Below are 17,147 nucleotides of genomic sequence, written 5' to 3'. Positions count from 1 at the left end.
TATTCAATAGTTTTCTCAAGTGTAATACGTGTTGCGGTTGTTTGCAGTTTTGTAAACTATCCAGTGGAAATTGCGCAATAGAGTATTACTTGAATACCACTTTCAGACGTTTTATAATCAAACTCATTCAGATTTACTCAATCCGATCTGTTGTTCAACGGTAATTCTATACCCTTCTTCCGTATTTTTTCTTTTATCATCTGTTATTCTGTTGCTGTACTCGTTAACTCGTTTTGAAGCTTTTTACAATGAAATATAGATCATACAGTGAATTTGAAAAAGAAAAAAGTTAAAAAGTGAACTGTGAGAGCACCTACAATCATATATTATGCAGTAATGACTTTGGCGACATTACCTTGAACTGAACCCAGCTGAGAGAAAGAAAATTAAGAAGATGCTAAAAGATAACCTCTTCATCAACAGTTAACCACACTTTTTAAAAACCCAAAGTTTACATTATATATCTTATTATTTATTGTTGTGATCGAATAATACAATTAGTTGAAAATGTTTTGCAAAGAAATGTTGGTTTCTAGTAGAAAAATATTTAGCCACAGAAATATAATCCATTCCGTGAGTAGTCTTTATCTAACATTGGTTCTTTTATTGAATTATCTTTTTTCTTTTCAGGTCAGGCTTTCATTCAGTAAAAATATTTCTTTGGCCTGCCAGAGAGAAATCCATTATTCTGCCACAAGAATCAATTCAACAGCTAATCAAGAACAGACGTTTGTAAGATATAGACGTTTACTAAAAGTTATACAACGGTATGTAGCAACTTCCTCAATACAACGTACCACCGAAGTTGACAGAACCAGGCTAACCAGTCACTCTGATTTCACTATCGAAAAAGCACATTCTCAAGGTATACTTGCAACAAAAGATGATAATCGTTCTGATCCAGACATTCCAGAGGAAACTGTAAAACAGGTAGTGGATCTAGTACAAGAGTTTGAGGTACTGAGTGAAAGTTATTTTTTATGAAGGAAATCAGTTGAAAATTTTTGTGTATTTATACCTCCCACAATGTGTTAAAGTGAAATTATTGTAATCGAGAACTTTATGAGGGTGTAGAAAAGCAATGTTTGTAATTTAAACTGAAACGTTAGGTTTGCACCGTTGTTTTCATTTGAATTTGTTGCTTGTATTTTTACTTTAATTGCTTACAAATACTGGTATTTATCCAAATTTTTAAAAGAAACTGTCCTAAAATTCCATCTGGTTGCATGTATTGTAGCCTATTTATTTTGTTTTTGAAGTTTGAATCAGCTGAACATTTTTTTGTGTGTACAAGTATAAAAACACCTGAACAATTGAACATGGAACCTTATTTTTCCAACAGTCCACATATTAAGTGCAAGTAACTGATGTATTTGTGGAAGGTCAGAAAGAGTTTAAGCTAAAATTATATTATTTGTTTATATATAGGTAACTCCAAGTGAAAACCCCCCACATGGAGATGCTGTGAAACTATTCAATAGTCCTAAGGGCACTTTGCACAACATTTTCCAACAGGTGACATGTGAAACAAAAAATATCGCTTTCAAAGCTACTCCTTCCTATCGACTAGTCCTAGATCATAAAAAACAGATGTGGTTGTGCACCTATAATATTAGCTGGCCAACAGAAATGAAGTTCATGGCTAAAGACTCTAAAAAATCAGTCGCTTCAACCAAAGCAGCCCTGCAGGTGCTTTCTTGGCTTTTGAAGGAGAAAAAAATCACCAAAGAAGGAGTTCCCATATTGTACGATGAAAACGAAGTGAAAATATTGACGAAAAAATCCTATCCTATTGTTAGTTTAGATCATAAGACTATTGACAAGATGCAACGGATAGTTGGGGTGTACGAAAAGGAAATATCTCCACGAATAAGCCGGAGTCAATCAACTGGAGATAAAAATGAAGATGATGCAGAGGATATATTTTATGAAGAGCTTGAAGGTGAGAGTTTCAAGCAACGAACAAAGTATCTAGGTTACGAGAAGTATATGGCCAAGGAGAAAGTGAAGCTGCCTATATCGGATTTCAAGTAAGGAATAGTAATAGTAATAAAATGAATTCGATCAACAATGTTCTTAGTAGTATACATTTGGAAAACTGGAGTAAATCTAAATCCTATCTAAACTAATTACAATTTTTTTCAATGCCAATTTATTTAGTTGTTATCAAAGCTACATATTCCAGACATGTCACAAAATACAACTATAATAGGTATTATTGTAATGAAAATAGTGAGTTTATTTAACTGTATAAAACATACCCTTGTGGAACTCCATGTTTTGTTTAAATCTCACTTGAGATTTTATCGTTAAATTTTGTGACTTTTAATCTATTCTTGATACAGGATTCAAACCAACTCATCACTTCATCAGGAAACACCCTTCTACACATTTTTTTTAGAAGAATTTCTACATTAACAGTTTCCAATGCTCTTCTGAAGAAAATGAAATAAATAAAAGTCCAAATTGTAGGTTCTAGCTGATAATTGATTATAATTAATCAGTTTTAGGTAAATGTCAGTTTACATTAGCTCTACATATACTAGATGGGCTGATAACTTTGTAGGCGAATACACAGATGGCGGTACTAGTATTTAATCTATATGATTTTTAATTAACCCTAACCTTTGAAAGACATGTGTGCAAATTTCACAGCTGTCGTAATATTGGTTTCTTTTAGTATGTTTTACTCAACTTTGACAGGGAGAAAATAATCGATCAAGTGAATTCCCACCAAGTGGTGATAATAAAGGGAGAACCAGGCTGCGGAAAAAGCACGAGGGTGCCCCAATACATCCTGGAAGCGTGGGCCAAAGATGCTTCGTTTGGAAAGCCGGGGAAAATCGCCGTTACCCAACCGAGACGTATAGCAGCCATATCTCTCTCTCAGAGAGTGGCAGCAGAACGAGAGGAATTGGTAAGTTAACAGAACTAACTTTTTATTTTCTCCCCGTGGTCACGAATCTAGAGTCGAAATCTCTTGCAAGCATTAACTATTCAAAAGTTGAATATGTTCAACAATAAGGTCTGCCACAATTTGAAGACCCTGCCACGTCAAAATACTCCTCAATTGTAAAAACACGAGTGTTTATAATAGTAAATTTGAGTTTTGCAAGGCTTAGTGACTTCAGAGACAACTGAAGACGATTATACAAATGTAAGTTTAGTGAATTTCTCTTTCTAATCGTTAATTTATGGCTGGACAGGTTCAATAAACTTGTGGGTCTCGTTCCATATACATAACTATCGTTTTCATGAAACTCTAGTAGATGAACAAGGCGGGTTCTGGCACACTTCAAGGTCGCGCATAGTTGGTAAGTGTTTCAGCGCGAGATTTCAGTGAGTGGAAGAGAGAAACGTGTGACGTAATCGATGCAGAGAAGGATGGAATGAGTATAGGAGGGATTTAAAGAGCATGGTTGATTTATAAAAATAAAAAATGTAGATGAAAATATTGGAAGCGCGAAAGTGATATATTAATAATGATGAATGAAGAATCATATTAAAGAAAAAAATATGGCGACAATGTAACGAACATTCAGAGGAGTATACAGGGTGTCTCAAAATACAGAATTTAAGAAAAAAACATGACAAGTAGAATATCATGAAATATCAACAGCTTCCTTTTGAAGGTTAGTACTAACTGAAAAAGCGGTGATTGCAATAAGACTATCGCCATCTATGTGTTAGGCCCGACACTCTTCAGCCCATGGAGTATGAAATGACGTTTTTGACATTATCGACTTTCGAAGGGCCTTACCTACAAAAGTTGATGCTCTCGACAAATTTCGTCTTCAGATTCGCGACAATGACAGATATACAAATTTTGCCCAAGTCTGGCTACCAAACTTTCACTTTCGTTGTTTTCCAACCATTCCATTTCAGCAAAAAAACTTTCCAGGTAGGCCATATCGTCGGATACCAAGTCAGGCTAAACTCCAACTTCCGACAGTCAACCGGCAGGATCCTCTACTGCACGACGGGTATTTTATTGAGGCACTTGCAAACTAATTCGAATCTGTCGGACTTCACGCATGTCATCCTAGACGAGGCGCACGAGCGAGACGTCAACACCGATCTGCTGATGAATCTGTTGAGGAGCGCCATCAAGAAAAACCCGAATCTAAAGCTGATCGTCATGAGCGCCACCATTGACACGGGCGTCTTCAGCGAGTATTTCGGCGGAGCCCCCGTGCTCGATATCCCGGGATTCACTTATCCAGTAGAGCAGGTGAGAGACTGAAGTATTTATCAATTCTTTCATAAATATTATTATTTTCAACGCCTCGACACGTGTTTTGATCACTTGGTGATCTAAACACGTGTCGGTATAGAACTCCAGTGGTATTATTTACTACACCGAAGGTTACAAACAGTGTATCACAAGCATATAAATCCTTCCATAGATTGTGCAGAAGATAAGATAAATCAATTCATAACATACTAGCCGTCCGTCCCGGCTCCGCACGGATGCTGTGCTGATACTCAATATACATATAAACGCCTACGATCGCTGCTAATCATATAAACGCGGCCTTCGACGCGCTATTTATAGGCGCGCGTCACCGGCCCCCTGGCCGGTACCGCCGCAACCGCTATGTCCCCGCATTTCAAATCTGTAATATCTTCGATAATATTTATTTAAATTACATGCTGTGCAGGGCCATATTGATCCATATTAAATGCACAATGTATTTAAGGTACTTAACTGGAAGAGGATTGATGCTGTATTGCTTAAAATCACTTCGTAAATAAGCCATTATTTCTCGAGGATGAAAAATTGTTATTGTGGGTTCTCCCTAAGACCTAAGAGATAGACATGTACCATCGCGGACTTTTTTGTAGACTTTTTTGAGGTGTACAATACTGTAGTATATTTTTTATCTATCTCGTATGGTTCAGCCAACGTGTTTCGAACTTATATAGGTTCATCATCAGCTAATTATTTAAAAATTATGGAGAAGAAAATATTTTATAATGGAGAAAAGAAAATTGTCACATGTTACCAATGAATGAATGGTCACAATTATATGTTAATACTAATGTTAATTAGTGGGTATAAAGACTCTAAGCCTCCCATACTTTTCAATAATTTATAATTTATAGTTATATGTCACCATTTATTCATTGATACATGTGACAATGTTCTTTTCTCCATTATAAAATATTTTCTTCCCCACAAGCGACGAAAAAGTTGTATTTTCAGTCGATTGATCTAAAAAAATAAAAAACTACGACAAAAAGTTAGTGACGTACTTTTTTTTCCCAATATTGTTGGCTGTGGTGCCACCTGAGACTCCGCTGGACTCAACAATTTCAATCTAGTTAAGGCTAAATGAGCGCCTTATTACTCCAAAGAACTGTGTAGCAAATTTCAGCCAAGACGGTTTCTTAAAACGACTTAACGAAGCCCCCTCTGAAGTTTCGTACCGTAATTAGGAAATATTCTGTATGAAATTTGTAATGTTCCAGCACTTTTTGGAATCTTTGGAAAACGTCGACGTCCAAAAAACATTGAAAATGTGCGATGGAGAAGTCGCCACGGTAGTACACGAAGACGTCGTCCAAGTCTTGCAGCACATCCACAAAAGCAAGCCGGAGGGCGCCATTCTCTGCTTTCTCCCGGGCTGGGAGGACATTTCGAAGATCCGTAAGTTGATTCCAGAAAGATCCGATCTCGTCGTGCACTGCTTACATTCGAGACTCCAGGACTCTGAACAATGGAAAATATTCTCACGGCCTCCGCCGGGAGTTAGGAAGATCATCCTGGCGACCAATATAGCAGAAACTTCCGTTACGGTCGATGATGTTGTCTACGTCGTGGATACTGGCGTACATAAGGAACAGAGATTTGACGTCGTGAAAGGTAAGTTGTTTCAATCAAGTCAAACATTTATTGAATCTGTTTTCCTTCACAATCACATTAGACAAAAAAAACATAACAGTAATATAGCTGCAAGAGTGAAAAATCCAATGAAAATATTTTTATATTACACATATCTGCATTTTTCCCGTTAAACTGCAAAACTTGTGCATTTCACTCGTTATTATAAAAAAGTTTTCCTAAGTATGATATAACATTTGCGATCAACAAGATGTTGATTCTGAATACGACCCTGGCCAATTCTTGGGATTTTCAATATCACGTGCGTAGGGCATGTCAATGTTTACATCCGCTCTATCTTGGATTTGAATTTGCTTTACTAATACAAATAGCTATTGACGATCGCACAACTTCATTGTCCTCCTATTATTCCAGGTATCAAGTGCATCGACAACCATTGGATCTCGAAAGCCAGCGCGACCCAGAGGAAGGGCAGAGCGGGCAGGTGCTGCCCTGGCGAGAGCTTCCATCTGTACACGCGCGCCAAGTACGACGCCTTCGCCGAATACTCGCTGCCGGAGATCTTGCGCACCTCGCTGTCGAAGATCGTCCTCGACTGCAAGGTCGTCAGCAGCGACGCAAACGCGCTGGAGTTCATGGGGCAGCTGCCCACGCCCCCCGCGGAGGCAGCAGTCGCGGGGGCGGTTCGACATCTGAAGGACCTCGAGCTTCTCGACGGTAACTACTTTTGTAACTCAAAATCATCAGGAAAGATATATAAAATATATGTTCAGACCTTTACACTTTGAAATAAATTAAAGCAATATTATTCGTTAGTTCTATAAGAAAATGGTTCATTCATCAGGAAGTAACACTCGAACTTTCAAAGTTTCAAAAATGATAGTGACCTAACCTTCAAATCTATCTCAAGAACAAGTTGGCAATGTCGCATGTACAGTCAAAACAACAAAAATACAAGAAGAAGAAGAAAGTTTAATTATGTGAAATGGTCACAGCATACTTATATACAGTAGTCTTACTTAGGGTGATTTTTTGTTTGAATTTACCATACGCTGACCCAGGAGTTGCAGTCTCACGTCCGCGCAAACGACGAGTTTAAGACAGGCACGCAACCTTCCATAGTTGTTGAATTTCATGGGTTTCACCCAACCTACTGTGGTATATTATTTTACAACTCGTGAAAAAATGTTAAAGGTGCTCTCTTATTCCATCAAATTCTGATTGCAGAAATATTACTGGATGAGGCGTCGGTACTTAGAAATATTCCACGTATTTTATTCGAAAGTGATCATTTTGTCAAATCTACAATAAATATTACTGGAGTTTTTTCCCAACACCAATTTTTTTTTATACATCTCGACACGTGTTTCGATCACTAAGTGATCATCTTCAAGAGGAAGATGAAAACTGAACTGAACTGGAAAAAAAACCCAGTAATATTCATTACTACACCAAAAGTTCCAAACTGTACATCATAAGTAAATTTACAATAGCATGTCGGATTACGATAATTGTCACATTGGCACCAGTGCAAAAAGGCTTGTCAGTGATTTTATTGTCAATTTTTACTTGGGTAAAAGCTAAAAACAGCAAAACAATCTATTAATTATCATATGGTGTAAATAATTCATAACTTCCGAATCCGAAAACTCTCACATACATTTATAGTTAGTACATAGATACAAAAAAATTATTTTTGTATGATTGAACACTACACAATTACTTTTTTACTTCTTCAAGTCCTAAATAGTACTACATAATTCAGAAAGAATAGGCTCTACAGATTCTTAAATCTTGAGTGATGAATTCGATTAGGAATATTTTTAATAATTGGCCCTTAATATAATCGATTCGGCATACTCGTCCGCCATCTTGAATTCTCAAATCCATAAATGAATATGCTATATTTGGCTCCAAAAGTCACTACAAAGAAATTTCGCATTTTTTTTTTTTGAAATGAAAAATATTTTGTCACATCCGAATATGAACATCTGCCAATTCCATGAATTTTTAAAATCTAATTGTAACGTAGTTCATCATTGTCCAAATGATCTGGGTTACTTGAACATTACACAAATGCACAAATGCAAATGCAATTTCAGTGTGAAGGTCCTTTATAATACATAATTCATCATAACATGCTAAGGTCTTATTTTTCATTTTATCAAGACAGTCAAACACTTCATCTTCTATGATAGAGTGACATTGTGGGATTCTGTCTGTTTGATGGTAAAATTTTCTTCGCTAGTAGGAGGAGGGACATTTTGACCAAAATGGTTTAATAGTGCAAATTCTGATGCATTTACATAATGCAATTAGGTTTCTCCAAACTAATACAAGGGCTGAAAAGTCCCGGGTCTAGAAAAAAAAATGCGTTTTTTTTTTGTTCAAAATTGGCTCTTGTAGAACGATTTATCTTTTGCCTCAAAATAGGCCTCTATTTTAGCATTAACCTCTTCATTTGAACGGAATTTCTTACCGGTCACCACTTTTTTGAGGTCTGCAAACAGCCATTAGTCTCTGGGTGCCAAATCTGGCGAATACGGTGGGTGTAGGAGCAATTTAAATTTCAATTCATGTAGTTTTGCCATTCTTTGCACTTCCAACCTCAAATAACGCTATATAATATTCACTGTTGATGGTATTTACCTTCTCAAGATAGTTGATGAATATTACACCACGCACATCCCAAAACACTGCGGCCATAACCTTTCCAGCGGATTGTTGAGCTTTCAGGCGTTTTGGACGAGGTTCAACAGTTGCTCTCCACTCAGATGACGATCGTTTTGATTCCGGTGTGAAGAGATTGATCCATGTCACATCCCTTGTCACATATCGATGAAAAAATTCCGGTTTGTTATGTTCAAACATGGCCAAACACTGCTCAGAGTCATCAAGATATTCTTGTTTTTGCAACACCCACTTTGAACAGAGCTTTCTCATAGTCAAATTCTCAAGCAATATAAATCCAACACGTTCTTTTGATATCTTTACAATGTCAGCCAACTCACGCAACTTCACTTTTCGATCATTGAAAACGATTTCGTGGATTTTTTTAGCTTTCCTGGTGTTACTGCCTCATTTGGACGTCCATTGCGTTCTGCATCATCAGTGTCTCTAAGACCACGTTTGCAGTCAGCAAACCAACGTTTAATTGTTGTTTTTAATAGTAAATTTGAATTTTGCAAGTAGTGACTTCAGTGACAACTGAAGATAATTATTTTATGGCTGGCCAGGTTCAATAAACTTGTGGGTCTCGTTATATATACATGACTATTGTTTTCATGAACCTCTAGTAGATGAACAAGGCGGGTTCTGGTACACTTCAAGGTCGCGCGTCGTTGGTAAGTGTTTCAGAGCGAGACTTTAGTGAGTGGAAGAGAGAAACGTGTGACACAGTCGATGCAGAGAAGGATGGAATGAGTATAGGAGGGATTCAAAGAGCGTGGTTGATTTATAAAAGTAAAAAATGTAGATGAAAATATTAGAAGCGCGAAAGTGATATATTAATAATGATGAATGAATAAACAGATTAAAAAAAAAAAACATGGCGGCAATGTAACGGACATTCAGAGGAGTATACAGGGTGTCTCAAAATACAGCATTTAGGAAAAAAAACATGACAGTTCAACGTTGAAACGTGCATGTCCTTATAACAATTTTCAGGCCATTGCTCAGCTTGAACGGTATTTTCCCATCAAAAAGCAGTATAAAATTAAAACACGAAATTGTTTTTGATCCATTGTTTAGAAAACAAGTAAAGTAGTGTCATAAAATTTCAACAGCTTTCTTTTGAAGGTTAGTATCAACTGAAAAAGTTGTGAATGTGTTAGACCCGTGTTATATACGTCTCTAAATACTCTGTATAAAGGATTCCTAAGAAAAAAACGTTATCTTTTTTATATTCGACTACTTATCTGGGCTATGTTAAATTGTGTGATTGGAAGTCAGTAATGAATAAATCTCCAGTCAAATTACTTGGTAGTTTTCATTGTTGAGTTTACTAATTCACGTTGATTATTAAACAGAGCAACCCGAGACTTTTCAGTCCATATAAATCTACAATTCATGATGCATTATAAGAAAAGTCCCCAAGCATTTGTTGATTTTTATCTACAAAATCAAAAACAACGTGTTGAACTATCGCACCACATTACTCCAGAAAAAATAATGATTTATGGAGTTCCCCAAAGAACAATTTTAGGTCCCAAATTTTTCAACTATCTAAAACTATCAAACCGTTAGTTTTTGAGTTATTCACCATTGTACGTTAGGTTTGCGCCTATCAAAATTAAAAACTTACTTATGCATATACAAAGGTTCGGAGAAACTGACGCCGCTCGGGAGGACCCTGTCCGACTTCCAGCTGGAGCCAGAACTAGCCAAGGCGATGGTGGACGCGGTCGTCTTCAAGTGCGTCTCGCCCGTCGTCGACGTCGTGACGCTCTTCTCCGCCGAGACGGAGCTCTTCGTCTCAGGCCTGCTCAACAAGGAGGCGGCTCGGGCCATCAAGAGGCAGTTCTGCAGAAGCAGCGACCACCTGGCGATGATGAGGCTGTTCGAGAAGTTCCTGGAGATCGCCGACGAAGACAACAGCAGGGAGGTGGAGCGGTTCTGCCAAGACGCCTGCTTGGTGCCGCACAAGATGAGGACGCTCGAGAGTAAGATTTTTATTTATATTCTTTAAAATATTTATCTGTGGTGGAGTCGGTGGTCGGTATTAAACAATACAAAGTACGACAAACTGTTTAGCGATACTAACAGCGGTAAAATAAAAATGAAGCAAGGCAAGGTTGGAAGAGTTAATAAAGAAGTTTTAAAAAAATAAAGAAGAAGAATGTATTCCTTAGATCAGCGTTTCTCAAACTTTTTTGCCTGGGGAACCCACCTTCATCGTGGATTTTTTTTGCGACCCGCATATTAAATAATATAAAGTATAATGGGGAATGTTCCTCCTGACGAAAATGAAGTAGTTTTCTTAAAAGATCTCTAAAACAACGCATTTCAAACTTATCATTTCAACCTTTTTCTTTAAAAAATCATTTAAATACTTAAAAAAGAGGAGTTAAATAATGCATTCAACATTTAAAGTGATTCGTTTCTATTTCATCATTTGGCAACATCGGTTATAGCTAATAAAGGACAATGAATCTGTTACCTGTATGAGATAAACAAAGATGACATATTTCAGAGGCGTGCTGTTATGCTTACACTTAACCTATCTTGCTCTATATAAATAAATAACAAAACAACTGTTGTTTATGTGGCTTGTGGAGGTGGTATTGAACTATAATTTATTTTTTGCATTAATTGTTGATTTATAAAGATACTTTTCCTTTTTTAAAGTAAAATATCTAGGTACGTATAAATTATTTCAACCATTTCTAAAATATTTTTAGGAATGGCAGGTAAAGTTCTAGGCGCTGCTGCCAATATGTGAATTAGAAACAAATCCCTTTAGAAATTAAAACCCAAGATTTGAAACATCAATTTGAATACTTTTCGAAGTGAATTTGAAAAACTCATGAATTGAACTCAACTTCATTTTGTTCAAACTTGCATTTGCTGTGATAACCCAAATTGAGGAACATTCCCCATTATTATTACTAATAATATTTTTATTGTTATTATCGTGAAAATTCACTATTGAGGAATACACCTCTAAAAGAAAATGTCCAAGATGATATAATTGAAGATAAAATACAGTGTGAAAAAAGACTTTTAATTCAGAATCTTGAAAGTAAACAAATACAAAAAATTGAAAGACTCGTGAGCTGGTGCTTACGATTTATAAGAGATTTTATATCTGGGTTGAAAGTTGAAAGCTTTAAACGCAGAAAGGTTTAAACACACAAAGCCTATTTCTATATTTGTTTTTAAAATATACCAAAGTGGAGAATGCTCTCTCACACAAATATGTTCAAAGGAACTGGATACTCTTCCGTAGCCTTTATGCAAAATGGGAAAAACAATTCAAAAGAGTTGAGTGTTTTTAATGTGTTAACGCGACCCACCAGTGGGTCGCGACTCATAGTTTGGGAACCACTGCCTTAGACGACTCAAAGCTTTACATTGCTGAGTACAATTCAGATAGGAGAGAGGGAGAGGGAGAGTTTTTATTTAGCTTGCCCTGTTTGTTTGTTTCGATTAAAGTTAGTAGTTTTCGTGAATCGCTAGTAAATGAATAAAGCATCTAAGCATCATCTAACAGGAACTGTGATAGAATATTCTTTCCAGAACTCCGTAAAATCCACTTCGACTACCTCCATAATGGCCTGCAGCAAGCGTTGCCCCTCTCCGACGATTACTCCGACAACGACGAGCTCGTGAAAGCGATGCTCTTTTCCGGAGGAGGCAACCTGTTGACCTACCGCACGTGGGACATCGTCAAACGACGCCTCAAGAAAGACGCCACCGTCCTGCTGACGAGGAATAACCACAAAGCGACCATAACCCCGGAAAGCGTCAACTTCAAGAAGACCAAGTTTCCGACGAACCACTTGCTGTACATCAACGAGACGAGATCCGACGTTAGGAGGACTACGCTGGTCCGGGAATGTAGTCTGTTGCCGGACGTTTCGGTGCTGTTGTTCTCCAACAGAGAAATGAAGATCAAAACGGTATGAACTGGAGGTGCGTCGGTTTCTGTTTCTTGAATGTTTTCGTTTTTCAGGTGGCCGACGACGAAAATCAACTGGAGTTGGTTTTTGAAGGTACCAATATAAAATTTTTATGTGATAAACGGTAAGTACTCGTTTTTTTTTGGAGTTTTTGGATCCTTTTCAACGACTATTATAGCCTAGTTCACAAGTGCCTTCTAGATCAAACTTTTTCCTTCCCTCTCCGAGAAATACGAGGGTGGTTTGAAAAGTTTCCGACCTCAACATGAAGATGGCAGCACTAGTAAATAAAATCCAGTCAATTCCGTTATTCGTCTGTTGACAGCTACTCACCAAAGTTTCAACCATTTTGGAGGCGCAGTTGTTATATAACAGTCGTTTGAGTGAGTTGATGTGAGTGTTTTTATGAAAATGGACATAATCGAGTATCGAGCTGTCATTAAATATTTGTTTTTGAAAGGCGATACGCCTACGCAAATCAAAGATGAGTTGGATTCTGTGTATGGCGACTCTGCACCATCATTTACCGCAGTGAAATTGTGGGCAGCTAAATTAAACGTGACCGTAAGAACTCGGAAGACGATAAACGTTCGGGACGTTCAAAAACCGCAACTATCGACGAAAATATCGCCCAAGTTCGTCAAATGTTGCTAGACGACCGGCGAATTGAATTGAGAGAGATAGCAGAGGTTATGAACATGTCAAAAGAACGTTTTTGTCGTATATTAAATCAACATTCAGACATGAGAACCCTCTCCGCGCGTTGGGTGCCGCGGTTGCTCACGTTAGTCTAAAAACGTGTTTGAATGAACATTTCCAACGCTCCGTTGGCGCAGTTCAGACGCAATACTTCCGAGTTTTGGCGCCGATTTATTACCGTAGATGAAACTTGGATACGCCATTATACGCCCGAAACAGAAATACAGTCTAAACAGTGGACTGCAAAGGGGGCACTGGCTCCAAAAAAAAAACAAAAAGTGTTTTTCTGCTGGGAAAGTGATGGCAACTGTTTTTTGGGATAGTATTTCATTCGATTGTCTTTAAAAAAGAGAAACCATAACAGGAGCATACTGCGCATCATTACTTGACAAGCTAAAGGCAGAACTTGCGAAAATACGCCACATTTGCAGAAAAAGAAAATCCTTTTTGGGAAAGAAAGTTTTTGGCTTTCTACTACTCCATCTTGATACAAAAAAGGGGGGGTGAGGGAATCTTCCAAAGAAAGGAAGAAAGTAATCAATTTGAAAATAAGTAACTCTATACATGGATGTGTAGATCATGCAAAGAAGTAACTTTCAGATACAAACTGAAAGAAACTCATCCTGAAACAGCTACTTTCATATACACATTGAATTAGACGAAAGACACAGTTTGTGTATTTTAGATAACAAAAGATTTTTAACGTGTAAATTATATAAGTGTGTTTTATACATTGTAATTTTAGTTTATTTTATTTATATTCATTTTGACTTGTGTAAAACTTTATGTTAAACAGCACCAATAAACTATTCTATTCTATATCATTGTCTATCGACAGTTCATTTAGCAGACATTATATTTGTTTTGGAGATATTCAAGGTTAATAAATTAGCGTCATACCAGTTTTTCACCTTTTCTAAATCAGATGATATCTTTTTGTGCAGCTCTGCTGGGTTTTTTTCCTTCCATAATATTGTTGTATCATCCGCGAATAGAGTAAAGCTGCCAGATATATCTATCATTGTCAAATCATTAATATACAACAAAAACAGAACTGGATCCAACACAGAACCCTGTGGCACACCAGATGTGATTGCCCTGCTTTCTGAGAGTTCCGATGCTCTTACCATTTGACTTCGGCCTGAGAGGTACGATTCAAACTAATTGTACGTCACCCCTCTGCAGGCATACCGGTGAAGTTTTTTGAGTAATAATTCATGATTAACACAATCATCTAAAAATTGCTCGGAGGACAGAGATTTTCGTCAAATGAAGAGGCAATCACCTTCGTGAAAAAAATATCGTGTATCTTTGTTAGGTAGGAAACTTTTTACACCACCCTCGTATGAAGTAGGTGCCAATTAATTCGGAACATGATTTAAAAAAAAATCAAGTGCCGCTTGATAAAAGTGGTAGAAGGCTCATGTATACCTTCAAGAAAAATATTGAAATTTTCCAATAATAGAAAGTTTTTTCTTACGTTTAAGTAGCCTTTGGAACAAGGACAGATATTGCCAAATATTTACTAAAATTTTGGGCAGAAAAAACTGAAATTCTCTCATCCCCAAAGTATGCACCATATGGGAAACTTATTTATTAAAGGTTTTTCGACAAAATGTTATTCATGATAAAAGTTTATGCATTTGTGCAACAAAATACAGTGAAACACACGTAATATACGAGGAGCCTTCAAATATTTTATTTTGAGACAAGATTAAAGTACTTTTATTTTGAAAAATCTTTGGAAATGTTATTCAGAAAAGTTGTTCAGCATCGAAAAACACATCCAGATTTCAAGTCATGACCATCTAAGCGAAGTTTTATTTTTTTGTCCATTTTTTTTAACGGCGACTACGAAAAAAAAATTGCTAAAACGATAAATAGACAGCATTCTGCATACGACAGTTCATCTTGGAAGCCTGTAATATTACGAATTACACAACTATGCTGTTAACCACGGTCAATTTTTTTGAACAGTCAAATAATAAGTTTTTTGTGCAAAGTTATTTTTATTTTTTTAACACCGAAAATTACTCAAAATTATACTGTATTGTAACAAGAACTTACTATTCAATGATATCAAATCACAAAACATCAAAATAAAATACGTATTTTGGAACAAAGTCATTGATTTTCTGGAAATTTTCCTGTCCAAAATAATCTCCAGAAAATTAATGAGTTTGTTCTAACATACCTATTTCGTTTTGACATTTTGTGATTTGATATTATTGAATATTAAATTCTTGTTACAATACCGTATAATTTTGAGTAATTTTCGGTGTTAACAAAAAATAAAAATAACTTTGCACAAAAAACTTTGAAAATGATTTTACTCTTCAAAAAAATTGATCGTGGTTAACACCATAGTTGCGTAATTTGTAATATTGCAGGCGTTTAAAATAAAACTTCACTTAGATGGCCGTGACTTGAAATCTAGATATATTTTTCAATGCTGAAACAACTTTTCTGAACATTTCCCGAGATTTTTCAAAATAAAAGTACTTTACTCCTGTCTCAAAATCAAATATTTGTAGGCGTGTGATTTACTGTATTTTGTTGATTCATGTATAGTTTTAGGGGATGCACAAACTTTTATCAAGCATAACTTTCTTGTCGAAAAGCCCTTAATAAATAAGTTTCCTATATGGTGCATACTTTGGGGATGACACTGTATAAGCCTGCATCTGTTGCCTGTTTTAATCTGTTTGGACAATTGAACTACTTTATTGAAACGGCTGCCGATGCATTTTGTTTTTTTACATTCTAGTCAAGCCGCAGACATAGTGAGATGTAGGGAAGCTTTACGGTCCAGTTACCAATACTTCATTAAGCAATTGACAGATGGAGGGGAAAGCAGTGACGAAATCATCTCGTCGTGGGACAGTATTCTGAAATTATTGAGTGACATATTGATTAAAAATCGTGTTAAAGAGTGATATAGAGGCTGTAGTTAATAAAAAGTTTGTTACAAGTTGTTTTCCTTTACCTCGAACGTAATATTTTCATTGTATAGTTCTGTTGGATTTCCCGCAGCGGAACAGCCCGAAAAATTAACCAAAACACGATTAATTATACTTCAAATTACTCATCATTCTGATTGCTCTTCTCTGAATTACAAATATTTCATTTATATTACTATTGCTTCGCCAAAATACGAATCCATATCTAGCTACAGACTCAAAATTGGAAAAAAATTAAATTTTTACTGATTCTTTGTTGAGATATTTGTGAACCACCCTTAATTCATATGAAATTTTGCTCAATTTGTTAGCTGTATAGTCAATCTGTTAGTTCCATTTCAAGAATTCATCAATATGAAGTCCTAGAAATTTGATGTCTTCTGAATATTTTATAGTAATGTTTTCAATGTTCAAATTTTGAGGTCGTTCTATCTGTAATTGATTAGTTCTAAAAAGTATAAGATTAGTTTTAGATTCATTCAAAATTAATCTATTCCTAGTGAGCCATTCTTTTGTATCATTAAACATACCTGTTTTTACTACTTCAGGGTATGTTTCACGGCCTATTAATTAATTAGTGTCATCAGCAAAGACTGTAATTGAATTATGTGTGTTTGAATGATAACATAAATCGTTTATGTAGATAATAAATAACAAGGGACCCGCAATGCTTCCTTGGGGTATTCCTACTTTCACTACCGCATTCTCAGATTTGTATGTTCGACCATATTTGTTGGCGAGCTGTTAGGTGAAATTCGATCCATTCATATTTTGAATCGGATCATCATATATGATGAAAAGTGGAACCTCCACAACAACGGGAGACATTTACGTAGACTACGATTACCATCGTGGTCTACCATCGTATACTAGTCATTGTCATTAACCTAAGCCACTCAAATTCCACCGGTGACGACGGAATAATTACGAATATACCGAAAAAATGCATAAATTTTATAGCTGAACCTCTTACCTACTTGATCAATTGCTCCTCAGAAAAAGGGATTTTTCCTGAGTGCCTGA

The 17,147-nt window shown here is 36.4% G+C and overlaps 1 protein-coding gene across 1 annotated transcript; it reads left to right on the top strand.

The window, feature by feature from the left end:
- The first annotated feature begins 392 nt into the window (after window positions 1-392).
- On the top strand, window positions 393-16,135 carry LOC111507482 (ATP-dependent RNA helicase DHX30). The gene is made up of 11 exons (XM_074186123.1): window positions 393-573; window positions 631-930; window positions 1,429-2,030; window positions 2,704-2,917; window positions 3,902-4,231; window positions 5,473-5,866; window positions 6,260-6,562; window positions 10,165-10,506; window positions 12,083-12,465; window positions 12,519-12,589; window positions 15,932-16,135. The coding sequence occupies exons 1-11, from the start codon at window positions 508-510 to the stop codon at window positions 16,098-16,100; spliced, it is 3,174 nt and encodes a 1,057-aa protein (XP_074042224.1). The 5' UTR covers window positions 393-507; the 3' UTR covers window positions 16,101-16,135.
- The last annotated feature ends 1,012 nt before the right edge of the window (window positions 16,136-17,147 follow it).

The sequence above is a fragment of the Leptinotarsa decemlineata genome, unplaced genomic scaffold (assembly GCF_025532065.1).
Source record: "Leptinotarsa decemlineata unplaced genomic scaffold, Ldec_3_MD MMD2_tig00078422_RagTag_RagTag, whole genome shotgun sequence".
In the NCBI taxonomy this organism is placed as follows: Eukaryota; Metazoa; Arthropoda; class Insecta; order Coleoptera; family Chrysomelidae; genus Leptinotarsa; species Leptinotarsa decemlineata.
Note: the sequence above shows the minus strand (reverse complement) of the source record. Positions and strands in the feature narration are given on the sequence as shown.

What these genes read in the sequence shown, in the direction of transcription:
- LOC111507482 (XM_074186123.1), top strand. Translation starts at nt 508, where the DNA reads ATGTTTTGCAAAGAAATGTTGGTTTCTAGTAGAAAAATATTTAGCCAC. An exon ending in ACAGAAATATAATCCATTCC is followed by an intron (nt 574 to 630) that starts GTGAGTAGTCTT and finishes TTTTCTTTTCAG; the next exon opens with GTCAGGCTTTCATTCAGTAA. An exon ending in CTGCCTATATCGGATTTCAA is followed by an intron (nt 2,031 to 2,703) that starts GTAAGGAATAGT and finishes CAACTTTGACAG; the next exon opens with GGAGAAAATAATCGATCAAG.